The sequence below is a fragment of the Aspergillus caelatus genome (assembly GCF_009193585.1).
Source record: "Aspergillus caelatus strain CBS 763.97 unplaced genomic scaffold BDV27scaffold_494, whole genome shotgun sequence".
Lineage (NCBI taxonomy): Eukaryota > Fungi > Ascomycota > Eurotiomycetes > Eurotiales > Aspergillaceae > Aspergillus > Aspergillus caelatus.
This window is the reverse complement of record NW_022475757.1, coordinates 1-10,475: the sequence shown is the minus strand read 5'-3', so window position 1 is coordinate 10,475 and position 10,475 is coordinate 1. Positions and strand designations below refer to the sequence as shown.

Below are 10,475 nucleotides of genomic sequence, written 5' to 3'. Positions count from 1 at the left end.
AAAGAAAAAAAAAAAAAAAAAGGGAAAGAAAAGAAAAAGAGCAGTGCAGGACAATCAGGACAGGCCAGAAAAAAGCAAAAAAATATATGGGACGAGCCGAACTGATGACCTCCTAATCACTGGTATGTGAAGTTGAAGGTTCATACGATTATTAGGGTTTTCCATTATATATTCTTTGATCAAGCCATAAAACAATAATTGCGGGGATAGCTCAGTTGGGAGAGCGTTAGACTGAAGTTTACTTCGATCAGGATAAGCCCATCCGGGTTATCTAAAGGTCGCTGGTTCGATCCCGGCTCACCGCAATTTACTTTTTGCATCCCGATTCACCCCATATTTTTTTGGATTGGTATTGGGAGAAAGGGCATCCGCCTAGAGGGACATGGCAACCTTCCTAATTAGGTTCAGAACTTATATAATGGATATTCTGGGTAGTTAACTAACTAGTTACTTGTAAAGTTTTAATCTATACTGTACAGCCTGTATGTAGAGCATATGCTCGGATTTGTGTATGTAGAAGTTGTTCTTTCATTAAAGTGCGGAAGTGGCCGATAAGCGGGAGCGCTCACCGCTTTGGGCAGAATCGTTGATAAGCGCTACACTGTTCAGTACAACGACTTTGATCTACTATACTAAAAGGTCTACTTTTCTACTTTTATATAAGTATTGATCTCAAGATTTTAGATAAAGAATTATTATACTATTCATACGACTTTTACTGGCCTTAAAATAGTCCAAATTGGTTATAATTTAGCCTACCACTAATAGGATATTAATGCCTTGACTTAGATACGTACCGCTGTCTAGGTTTAGGGATAGTGTTACTGTTACCGTCAGTCGGTCGTTCTGCCGGAACATCTCGTTCCGCCTTCCGGGCGGGTCTCTATAACCCTAGATAGGTAGGCGGTAGGTAGCTGCCCTATACCCCTAGGCGGATGTCCCGATGCCAATCCTTTTTTTTTATGCACTATAGATGTTTCTCTACTTTCATAGTCCCCTTTCATATTAATGTGGCTGAAATTAAACATTATCAAAAACATTATGAAGACGGTTCATTATATCTGAAAATTGCTTTGCAAATGCAAGCAGGAATAGATGCTCTCACGTAGGAAAGTAACAAATAGTGCGCACCAAATATAGGAGAGATTCGCACAAGGGCTTGATTGGCTTATGTCCTGAGTGGTCCAGCGGCTCTATTTTTCCTTTTTTTTTTTTTGTTTGTTCATTTTCTTTTCTTTTTCGTTACGCCCTGCGGCTAATGCTGTTAGAAAATATCTACTATTCGGGGTAGAAGACCTGTCAACTAGGTAAAGGTACGTAGGCGGAAAGGTAGGTAGTAGATACTGTATAGACAGGAGGCTGATTCTTACTTCTTTCCCTACTATCAACACCAAACTAGTAAATTTTCAAATTTTCAAATTTTCAAATTTTCATAGTGGGCCTCTACTCATATTAGAGAATGACTAATATCAATAATTCGCCCTTATAGCTCAGTGGTATGAAGCGCATCACTCGTATTCTTGAGGCATGATGAGGTCCGCGGTTCAATCCCGCGTGAGGGCAAGTCTTTTTTTCCCCTACAAAATATCATCAAATGTTGACGGTCCTGGCTAGTATTATTGTACCATTAACCTAATTAATTAGATGGTAATTGTTCGACATCTTCTCTTCTTGTCTCATTTCCATTCATGTATCAAGTTTGTCCCAGGAAGATCTCACACTTCCTGTGGCAATATTGCTTCGATTATCAAAGATACTAGGCAGGTATATTTCTGCGTCGGAAACGGTGGAATATATTAAGAATTGCCCGATCCTACTTGCCAATGGCAACGAACAATCTATCGCCGATATCACCCAAACCAGGAACAATCATGCCTCGTTCATTACATTTCTCATCCACCGCCCCTGTCCAGAACTCTACTCCCTCAGGCCAAGAGTCTACAGCCCGACGAATGCCCGTCTCGGAGCCCAGTACACTGAGCATTACCACTCGCTTCACTCCCCACTCACGCAGAAGGTGAATCGCCGCTTCGGCCGTGGCACCTGTGGCGACGATGGGGTCAAGAAGAATAGCTGTTTCTGCGGCGGCGGTGTTGGTGTCAGAGCCGTCCTGGCGTTGGTAGGGGAGGTTATTGTAGTATTCGACGGGTTGAAGTGTGAACTTCTCGCGGAAGAGACCTAGATGGTAGATGGGGACCGGGGCCGGGAGCAGGCTGTTAATTGCTAAAATGTTGTGCATATAGTGAGAATTTGGACCCTTCAGAGCTAGTCGGACAACGTACCCTCAGTCATGCCCAGTCCAGACCGAAGAATGGGTACCATGGCGACATTGGCGGGTTCAATATCTTGGGTATCATATTCGATACCTAACGGGGTTTGATCCTGGAAAGTGGATCAACATCGTCGATCCGATACGATCAGGGGTGATCAATCCTTACCGTTCCCCGCTTTGTAGTTTTCAATACCGTTGAGAAGGCCTCCACACCTAGAATGGTCGTGATCTCATGGACAAGGCTTCTTGTTTCGCGGGTAGAGGTTTTATGGGACCGTAGCTGGGATATCTTGGCTTGTAGGCACGGGTGGGATGAAATATGGACATTTGAGGGAAGAGACATCGTGGCTGACGTAGTCGGGAGTATCGTATGGTTCTAGAGGTCGTAGAAAGATAGGGGGATAAGGAAATGGGAGCTTGTGAGGGGGGAGAAGCAAGAAATATATACACATCAGAGAAGTGAGGGGTCGGGGTGTGTCGTGTCACCTGCTCAGGTACTGTACGGTATGTATGTATGTATGTATATGTACCTTGATGTCAGCGTCCCTTTGTTCTTCTCCGCTTAGAATTCCAAGTCACTCTGTTACCTTGTCATTCCTTCTCTCTCTTCTAATTCCTACTTTCTTTATCTCCACCTCTAGCCCCTCCCACTGTCGTTTATCGGGAACTGATAAGCTATCAACGATCACTTATCAGCTGTCTACCAACAACTAAATCATTGTTTATCCACTAAGATACCCACATACTACCATGACCCACTCCGTCCAATCTTCACTCCTTCCACACTGACTTTTCACAGCTCCTCATTTTCCTTCCCAACACTACCCTTCGCTACAGGGATTATGTGAATCATATCGCGCATTGTCATTCGACGTGCAATCCACAAGCTCAATGCCTGCCAACGACACTGAGCAGCTGCCTGAAACCCAAGCGCCACCTCCCACTACTGAAGAAGCTTCGCAGCGCCAAGCCTGGTCATCCGAAGGATATGGGTTGCCTCCCACCAGTGACAAGCCTCCTTACGGCCCCGTTGAACCAACGCCCTCACGAAGGGAACCTGTCGAAAGACCCCTCTCCAAACATGCTACGCACCTTTTCACTCTTTCATACCTGGTCTTCTTCGCTATTTTTGGCACTTTAGCACGTCTCGGCCTCCAAGCCCTGACCGCCTACCCGGGAGCGCCCGTGGTAACGGGCGTCCTCTGGGCCAACGTAGGAGGATCGCTACTGATGGGCTTCTTCCTCGAAGACAAGAACCTCTTTCGCGAAGAATGGGGTGATGTGAACCAGAACAACAACAACAACGGCACGGGAATAGACCCAAGCGCCGAATCGAAACGTCACAAGTCCATTAAAAAGACAATCCCCCTGTACATCGGCCTAACAACCGGATTCTGCGGCTGCTTTACCTCCTTCTCCAGCTTCATACGTGACATCTTCCTCGCGCTATCCAACGACCTGTCGGATCCCTCAACCCCCAATGGCGGATACAGTTTCATGGCTCTAGTAGCCGTCATCCTAATAACGGTCGCGCTCAGTCTCGGCGCACTCATTTTCGGCGCCCATCTCGCCCTCGCTCTCGATCCCTTAACCCCATCTTTCCCCTTCCGCTTCACGCGCCGATTCATAGACCCCCTCTTCATCGTCCTTGGCTGGGGATGCTGGCTGGGCGCCGTCTTCCTCGCAATATGGCCCCCGGATCGCCACGACAATGGACCTGAGTTCTGGCGTGGTCGCGCAGTGTTCGCTGTCGTTTTCGCGCCGCTCGGCTGCTTCCTGCGTTACTATGTTTCTCTAGTGTTGAATGCCCGACTCCCCGCTTTCCCGCTAGGTACGTTCGCCGTGAACATCTTCGGAACTATCATCCTCGCCATGTGCTATGACTTGCAGCATGTCGATGGCATCGGGGCCTCCTCGGTTGGCTATGGGGCTAGTTCGTCGATTCTCACGAGCTGTCAGGTGCTCGCTGGTGTCATGGATGGGTTCTGTGGTTCAGCAACCACAATTAGCACGTGGGTAGCTGAATTGAATGGGCTGAGTCGTCGACGGCATGCCTATTTCTATGGAACTGTCAGCATCGGGGTTGCGCTGGGATTTTTTGTAATTATTACGGGCTCCTTGAGGTGGACCAGGGGGTTCGTGGAACCCGTTTGTAAATGAGTTGTTAGACGTATGTATTCTATAGCTTTTCAAAGATGTATAGGACGACGATAAAACTTATAATTAGTCAAGAACATAATAGGTGCTACCATAACCTAATACTACTGCTACTATTGGTTGCTCTTTGACATGCACCACAACTATTTACCGTGTAACAGAATAATTGCATTCCCCGCTCAAACAAATTGTATTTTGTGCTAGAATTACTTATAGTACAGGGTACTACAATGCAAAACCATGTGCAAGCAAGCGGAAAGACCAAATAAACATTGTAAAGATAAAGATAAACAATTGAACAATCTTCAAGAACGGAATATCAAAACATGCAAAACAGTTGCGTCAAACAAGATAAAAAACGTCAAAAAAAAATATGAGGGGGGTGAGATAGAACGCAAACATTAACGGCGGGGACGGCATAGACACATAAACTCAGAACGGTTCTAACTCAAATACATTAGGGCAGAAGCTCAAAAAAGTAAAAATAGTAGACCAAAGTATATGAGAACGAGTGACTTGAAGAGAAGCTTTAAAGTGGTAAGATGAATATATAACGGACAAGGTATCAAATGATCAGGGGACAAATCGACTGGCAAATTGACCAAACACGCTGATGCGTAGAAGAGAAGCACTAAGGATTAAGAGTGTAATGATGAGTATCAAGAAAACAACAACTCCACCGAGTGCTAAAGTGAAGAACACACAGGACCAGCCGGGTGTCGAGATGTTGCCTTGGGAAACTGCCCGTAAAAACAAAAAAATGACCACACCGGACTCCTGTGAGCTCTTGCAAAAACCAACAGGAATGACCATAAACAACGCAAGGAAAGACGTAGCAAAATGATTAAACGATGAACAAACGTCAGTCAGGAGACACCAGCAAGAAGCATTATGCGGCGGTTCAGATCATAGCATTCCATAACCGGAAATCAAACTTCGCCGCCCACCTTCTTGCTCCTCCATCCCGACCCTAAAAATCCGAGATTCCGCCAGTGTCCAAATGCCCAGGAAACGAGAGGAAGAAAAAGAGAAAACGTTTAGTGATGAATGCGACCCGAGTCGGAGTGAGAAACACAAGAGGTAAAACACAGCCCCGAGGGCCAAAAGAGCATAACGGCGATAAAAAGAGTCGATTATAGTGTATAAAACTCCGAAGCCGACGTACTCATCGCCTAGTACGCCGTGCCTACACTAACAAGTGTCTTGGTTGGCATTGGGTGAATAGGTTGGTCCTTGGCGACGCGCAATGAGTCTTCGTAGCCAACCAAGGCCTGTGAATGAAGCTTGAACGATTCGCCCATGAGCTTGGTAATTCTGAGACGTTGTCAGTAACCTGGATTTCCAATATTGCGTGTTAGACAGGTTGAAACTTACCCCCATACTACCACTCCGTCTAGGATGTTACCCCATACACGGGCCACAGTGGAGCTAAGTTTACCAAAGGCATCGACGGCGTCATCATCGAACAAATTCCGCACCTTGTTGTAGATGGCCATCTCAGCCTCAGTCGCTGGCTCCTCGTCATGTTCCAGGCGATAGAGCCAGAGACTCAAGATGACCATCAGATCCAAACCACAGAGCGGATGCTCGACACTCCAGTTGGTAGCAGATGTCTTCGCAACCCAGTTAATTCCTTGGACAGCGGCAATCTCAATGCATTCGAAGCAGGACTGAATAACCTTGTTCATCTCCTGGGAACGCTTCACCTTCTCACGAGCAACTGTCATGGCAGCAGCCACTTCATAAGACGAATGGTACCGCAAGGCCTCCTGGATCGACTTAAGGTCGACCTCCAACCGAGCGCGCGTGTTGCGATAAACAGCCATAGAGTTGAAGATCAATGGATGACCTTTCTGAGGAGTGCTGAGGGGCACCACGATCGTCTCTGGCTCACAAACCTCAAGAGAGTTCTCCCATGTTTCGAGTGCGAGACGGAGCTTATATTCTGTCACAACGTCTTGCAAAGCCTCAAAGCTCCGCTTGTGGTTCCAGACCTGTAAGAACAGAGCGTTGATCAAGACACGAGTCGCAAAAGCGCTGTAACGAACTTGTTCACCTTGGAAGAGACAGTCGTGGGCTTCACGCACTGTGAGGGTAGTGGTCGAAGCCAAGCTACGGCGCCATGCCTCATCATCCGTGACATCAAGGTTCCAAAGCGATTCTGACGATGGAAGCTCTAGGTTATCGAATTCGTCGAAGCTCATTGCGGGCGTGTGGTTGAAGGTCAGCGTGAGCATGCCGAAAAAGATGTAAACCGCATAGTAGGTTCGACGGCATGACTCGTCTTCAATCCACTCTTCCCGGGTGGGCTTGGCTCCCTCGCGAGCCTCGGTACGAAGCTTCAGTTGATAGCGGTTACCAGCGACCATGTTAGCGAGCAAGCTCTTGATGGAGCATGTCCATTCAAGGCCTTTCGGATCACCGCTCCAACTCTCAAAGATCATGTTCAGCAGGCTGCTTTGCATAGCCCACAGCGGGCATTTTCTGGAATCGAAGTTGTCCTTGTGTTGCAGGAATTGCGTAACCAGCATCTTCGAGCCAACATGGAGCATGAATGCGTGTTGACGCTCAAAAGTGTACAAAGCGCCAATAGAGAGTACGGCTAACAACAGCGGAGGCGAGGTGTTTGTAGGCCTGAAGGACTCCTGATGCAAGAAGGGCAAATGATGGTGATACAGATTGAAATACGTCGATAGATACTTGTTCAAGGCTGCCGTCGATGGAAGCTGGAAGCTCTCGGGAAGCGATCCAAGCGCGTCGGCATTCCTGATACGTTCTACGATCATATTCCGCTCAATTTCATTTGCGATTTGAGGAGCCTTGGGCAGGGTCAGTGCTTGGCTGGGTCCAGGAGACTTCCGGTAGTTCACCGGGCTGACAGGACCTGTCATCGATGGGTATGGTGACAAGGCGTTAGGAGTGGAATTTCCAGACACGGGTAACGAGTTGACCAGCGAGTGAAGCGAAGGTGCAAGCGCATCACCATGCCGTGCCATGCTCGACGATAGTGTATGCGAGTCTGGGCCATTGTCATGGGTCATAAAGTGCTTCGTATCAACGGGAGAGACTAGGGTGTCCCAAGGCATTTGGGGCAACGTCGCGTTGCCCGACAAATAGGATACAGAGGGTTCTAGTAGCGGACCGCGTCCGGGAGAGAAAGAGCGATCCGATTCAGCACGATCATTAACCTGACTGGTAGCAGCGGCTGCGGCCTTATGTTGGAAATCTGTCATCAACATGGCTGCAGTTTCAAGATCGACCATACCATCACTGCTTGCCTCAATTTGCTCCAGCGTAGCAGGATCAATTGTAATTGAAGGCTTGGGGGGAGCAGGTGCAGGGGAGGACTTCTGAACACCTGCGCCGCCGCGTCGGCGGCCCTCGGAAACAAGTGGGATCCCACCATCCTTAGCGTGGACAGTACGGTCATGGCGAAGAAGGAGGTCTCGACGAACAAAGGTACTCCGACATTTTAGGCACTTGAAGGGCCTTTCTTTTGTGTCTGTTGAGTCAACACGTCAGCATCGTCCGCCATGTTCGAATCACACCATTTCTCCACGATGCAGGACTGAAAATCGCGTCCAGAAGCCATAATACACACGCGACCAAGCCCCGCATGGTATCAGCAGTATAGAAGACCTGATTGTGGGGATATGAAAGTATGTGTCACTTACGGGAACGTTCATGTCTGCTGCGATGTTCACTTCTGCTAAAAGCGCGATTACAAAATTGGCACTTGTATTTCTTCTCTGGTGCGGATGTCTTTTTGGCCGGCGAGTTGTTGGCCGTGTTCGATGCGGATGGAGCCATTTCTTAGAGACGGTGCAGCGAAAGGCGGACCACAGATCTTCTCAGCAAGACAACGACGGCGAGAAAGATTGCGATATCGTCCCTTTTGTGACTTCACACCGGTTCTGAAAGCGAGATAACGACAAGAAGTCTGTGGGTTGTCTGATCATTCCTTGGGCGGGGTTAATACTGAAGCACACGATGATTGCGGAAGGGGGTCCAGCCACAGGCGGACCGAGGGGAGGAAAACGAAGCCGTGGCTTATGAGCCAGGAGGGGGAAACGGAGTCAAAGGAATCGCAAACAATAAACAGGTCGGTCGTAAGGGTATGTAGAAAAGAAAAGAAGAGAAAAAGAGGAAGGGGGAAGGGTGGAAGAGGAGAGAAGAGGGAAAGTGGTAAGGGAAAAAAAGAGAAGAAGAAGAGGAGGGGGAAATATGGATGGATGAGGAGAAAGTGAGTTTAGGGAAGTTCTGGTCGAAGGGGAAGGGGAGCGAGGGGGTGGGTATTGAGAAGCGAGTGTGAGAAAAGTCGCGCCAGGACGTGGGCACAAGCCGATGGCAGATTCGGGGCGATCGCTGAATCGCGACAGTGAGGCGGTCGTGTCCAGTGTCGGTGTTGGCGATTTGGGCGGCGAGAAAGCGCAACAACAAGGAAAGTGGGAGCAGAGGCACTGGCCAGGAAAAGAGGGGCTTCCGGGCGGGACTCACGGAGGGGAACAAGCGAACAGACTGTCTCCGGAATCTCCACGCACTGGATCCCTTAATACCACCGCCAATTCCACCGAGGACCAATCAGCATCCTTGTTTCCCCTTCTGACTAACTGGATCACGAAGCTAAACGTAACCTGGTTAGTACACGTCCTTCCGTACTCCGTCCCTATACGACTAAATACAGCTTGCATACGGGCCAAAGTAGTATACATCCAAACAAAGCACATCAACCAACCCACTACAGCCCACATGGACTGCTGTAAGTTCAAACCCGTCAACCCGGGTCAACCGGGGGTCTAGAAAGACTTGTTCATTCCGCCGTTTTGTTAGTCCTAAGAGTTTCTCCCATTTTTCTTTTTTGAATGTGAGGGACCATCTGCATACCCACTTTTTTTTCCTTTACTCCATTTTCCACACAACACAACAACGCATTGGGCCCCGAAAAGCTCGAGTGGAAAAATAAAAATAAAAATCATATACCGCCATCTTCATCAAGATCTGATTATCATTTCCACAACATATCCTATAAATACGATATTTATTCTGCACATGCATGGCATTGGGCAGCACCGACATGACATTCATCAGAGCATCCCACGGAATGAATCGGTCATTCCTTACTCATTAGGAAGTTTAAGCATCGCCTTGTCTAAGGAGACAAAGTGTGTACTATCTACGTGGATGGGAGAGGGTCTCCTACTTGTACGTACTCCCGTAGTTGATATTATGAGACACAACGAAATGATCACTACAAAGCATAATTTTAATCCTTCACCTGCTCATCCCTGTTGAAGGGAAGCAATAGGATCTCTCATTCACTCACGGAGTATACTACCGTTCCTTCTCTTATATTAACAGTCGGAAGCCTTGTACGTAGTACTATCCTACCTACTTCTTCCTACATAGCCCTAGGAAACTTTGCTCGATTGAGGATAGTCCACTCTGTAGAATTAGCGTATGATTACGATTTTTTTTATCCATATTATTTCATTGTGGGGTTGGGCCTGGCATGAGCCCATCTTTATCTGGTATGGTATGTAACTCTGTTCGATGGGTTCCATCGGCAGGTACGTAGTGCCGTATACCAATACAAGACAGGTTAGCCGGTTCAGAAGTTCCCTCCGCGATACAAAGAACCAAAGCCTTTCTCAGGAAGAGGTCGGCCGTGGGTTTTGGAGTAGTAATTCGATAAGAAATGATCCCTATCATTTATCCCATCTGACAGCGCAGAACCACAAACCCTGGTACACAAAACCGCTGCGGGGCTATGAGCATCAAGTGGTTTTTCTTTTTATGGTTTATTTGAGCTATACAAAGGCAGATGGTACTTATGGAGTGGCAATTGATTAGAATTCTAAACTTGCAGCTTATATGTCGACAGGGTGCTCCATACGGAGTACTAATATCGGTAGACTTAAAAAGATACTGCTCAGACAGTCAATCACACGCACCTATGGATAGCCCCTCCAAAATCAAATGGTCTTAATTTTTATTTATTGTATATTTATTTTATTTTATTTTATTTTTTTTTTTTTTGGTACTTGTT

General features: G+C 47.4%; 3 protein-coding genes and 2 non-coding genes across 5 annotated transcripts; 3 read left to right on the top strand and 2 right to left on the bottom strand.

Annotated features, from left to right (window-relative positions):
* Positions 1–200: 200 nt before the first annotated feature.
* Positions 201–305, top strand: BDV27DRAFT_t245. The gene has a single exon. It is a non-coding gene; the product is annotated as a tRNA-Phe (tRNA).
* Positions 306–1,479: 1,174 nt separating this feature from the next.
* On the top strand, positions 1,480–1,563 carry BDV27DRAFT_t246. Its single transcript has one exon. It is a non-coding gene; the product is annotated as a tRNA-Thr (tRNA).
* A 103-nt stretch (positions 1,564–1,666) lies between these two features.
* BDV27DRAFT_139599 (uracil phosphoribosyltransferase) lies at positions 1,667–2,866 on the bottom strand. Its single transcript, XM_032069489.1, has 3 exons — positions 2,439–2,866; positions 2,283–2,382; positions 1,667–2,223 (listed from the first exon to the last, which is right to left on the bottom strand). The coding sequence occupies exons 1-3, from the start codon at positions 2,613–2,615 to the stop codon at positions 1,814–1,816; spliced, it is 687 nt and encodes a 228-aa protein (XP_031920372.1). The 5' UTR covers positions 2,616–2,866; the 3' UTR covers positions 1,667–1,813.
* On the top strand, positions 2,838–4,528 carry BDV27DRAFT_89703 (FluC/FEX family fluoride channel). Its single transcript, XM_032077901.1, has one exon. It carries the CDS (start codon positions 3,164–3,166, stop codon positions 4,430–4,432), a length of 1,269 nt encoding a protein of 422 aa, XP_031920371.1. The 5' UTR covers positions 2,838–3,163; the 3' UTR covers positions 4,433–4,528.
* Positions 4,529–5,421: 893 nt separating this feature from the next.
* On the bottom strand, positions 5,422–8,372 carry BDV27DRAFT_89699 (C2H2-type zinc finger protein). Its single transcript, XM_032077900.1, has 3 exons — positions 8,104–8,372; positions 5,804–7,931; positions 5,422–5,743 (listed from the first exon to the last, which is right to left on the bottom strand). Exons 1-3 carry the CDS (start codon positions 8,237–8,239, stop codon positions 5,602–5,604), a joined length of 2,406 nt encoding a protein of 801 aa, XP_031920370.1. The 5' UTR covers positions 8,240–8,372; the 3' UTR covers positions 5,422–5,601.
* Between the last annotated feature and the right edge of the window lie 2,103 nt (positions 8,373–10,475).

What these genes read in the sequence shown, in the direction of transcription:
- BDV27DRAFT_139599 (XM_032069489.1), bottom strand. Translation starts at nt 2,615, where the DNA reads ATGTCTCTTCCCTCAAATGTCCATATTTCATCCCACCCGTGCCTACAA. An exon ending in AAACTACAAAGCGGGGAACG is followed by an intron (nt 2,383 to 2,438) that starts GTAAGGATTGAT and finishes TCCACTTTCCAG; the next exon opens with GATCAAACCCCGTTAGGTAT. An exon ending in TGGACTGGGCATGACTGAGG is followed by an intron (nt 2,224 to 2,282) that starts GTACGTTGTCCG and finishes ACAACATTTTAG; the next exon opens with CAATTAACAGCCTGCTCCCG.
- BDV27DRAFT_89703 (XM_032077901.1), top strand. Translation starts at nt 3,164, where the DNA reads ATGCCTGCCAACGACACTGAGCAGCTGCCTGAAACCCAAGCGCCACCT.
- BDV27DRAFT_89699 (XM_032077900.1), bottom strand. Translation starts at nt 8,239, where the DNA reads ATGGCTCCATCCGCATCGAACACGGCCAACAACTCGCCGGCCAAAAAG. An exon ending in CAGCAGACATGAACGTTCCC is followed by an intron (nt 7,932 to 8,103) that starts GTAAGTGACACA and finishes TTGACTCAACAG; the next exon opens with ACACAAAAGAAAGGCCCTTC. An exon ending in GACGGAGTGGTAGTATGGGG is followed by an intron (nt 5,744 to 5,803) that starts GTAAGTTTCAAC and finishes ACAACGTCTCAG; the next exon opens with AATTACCAAGCTCATGGGCG.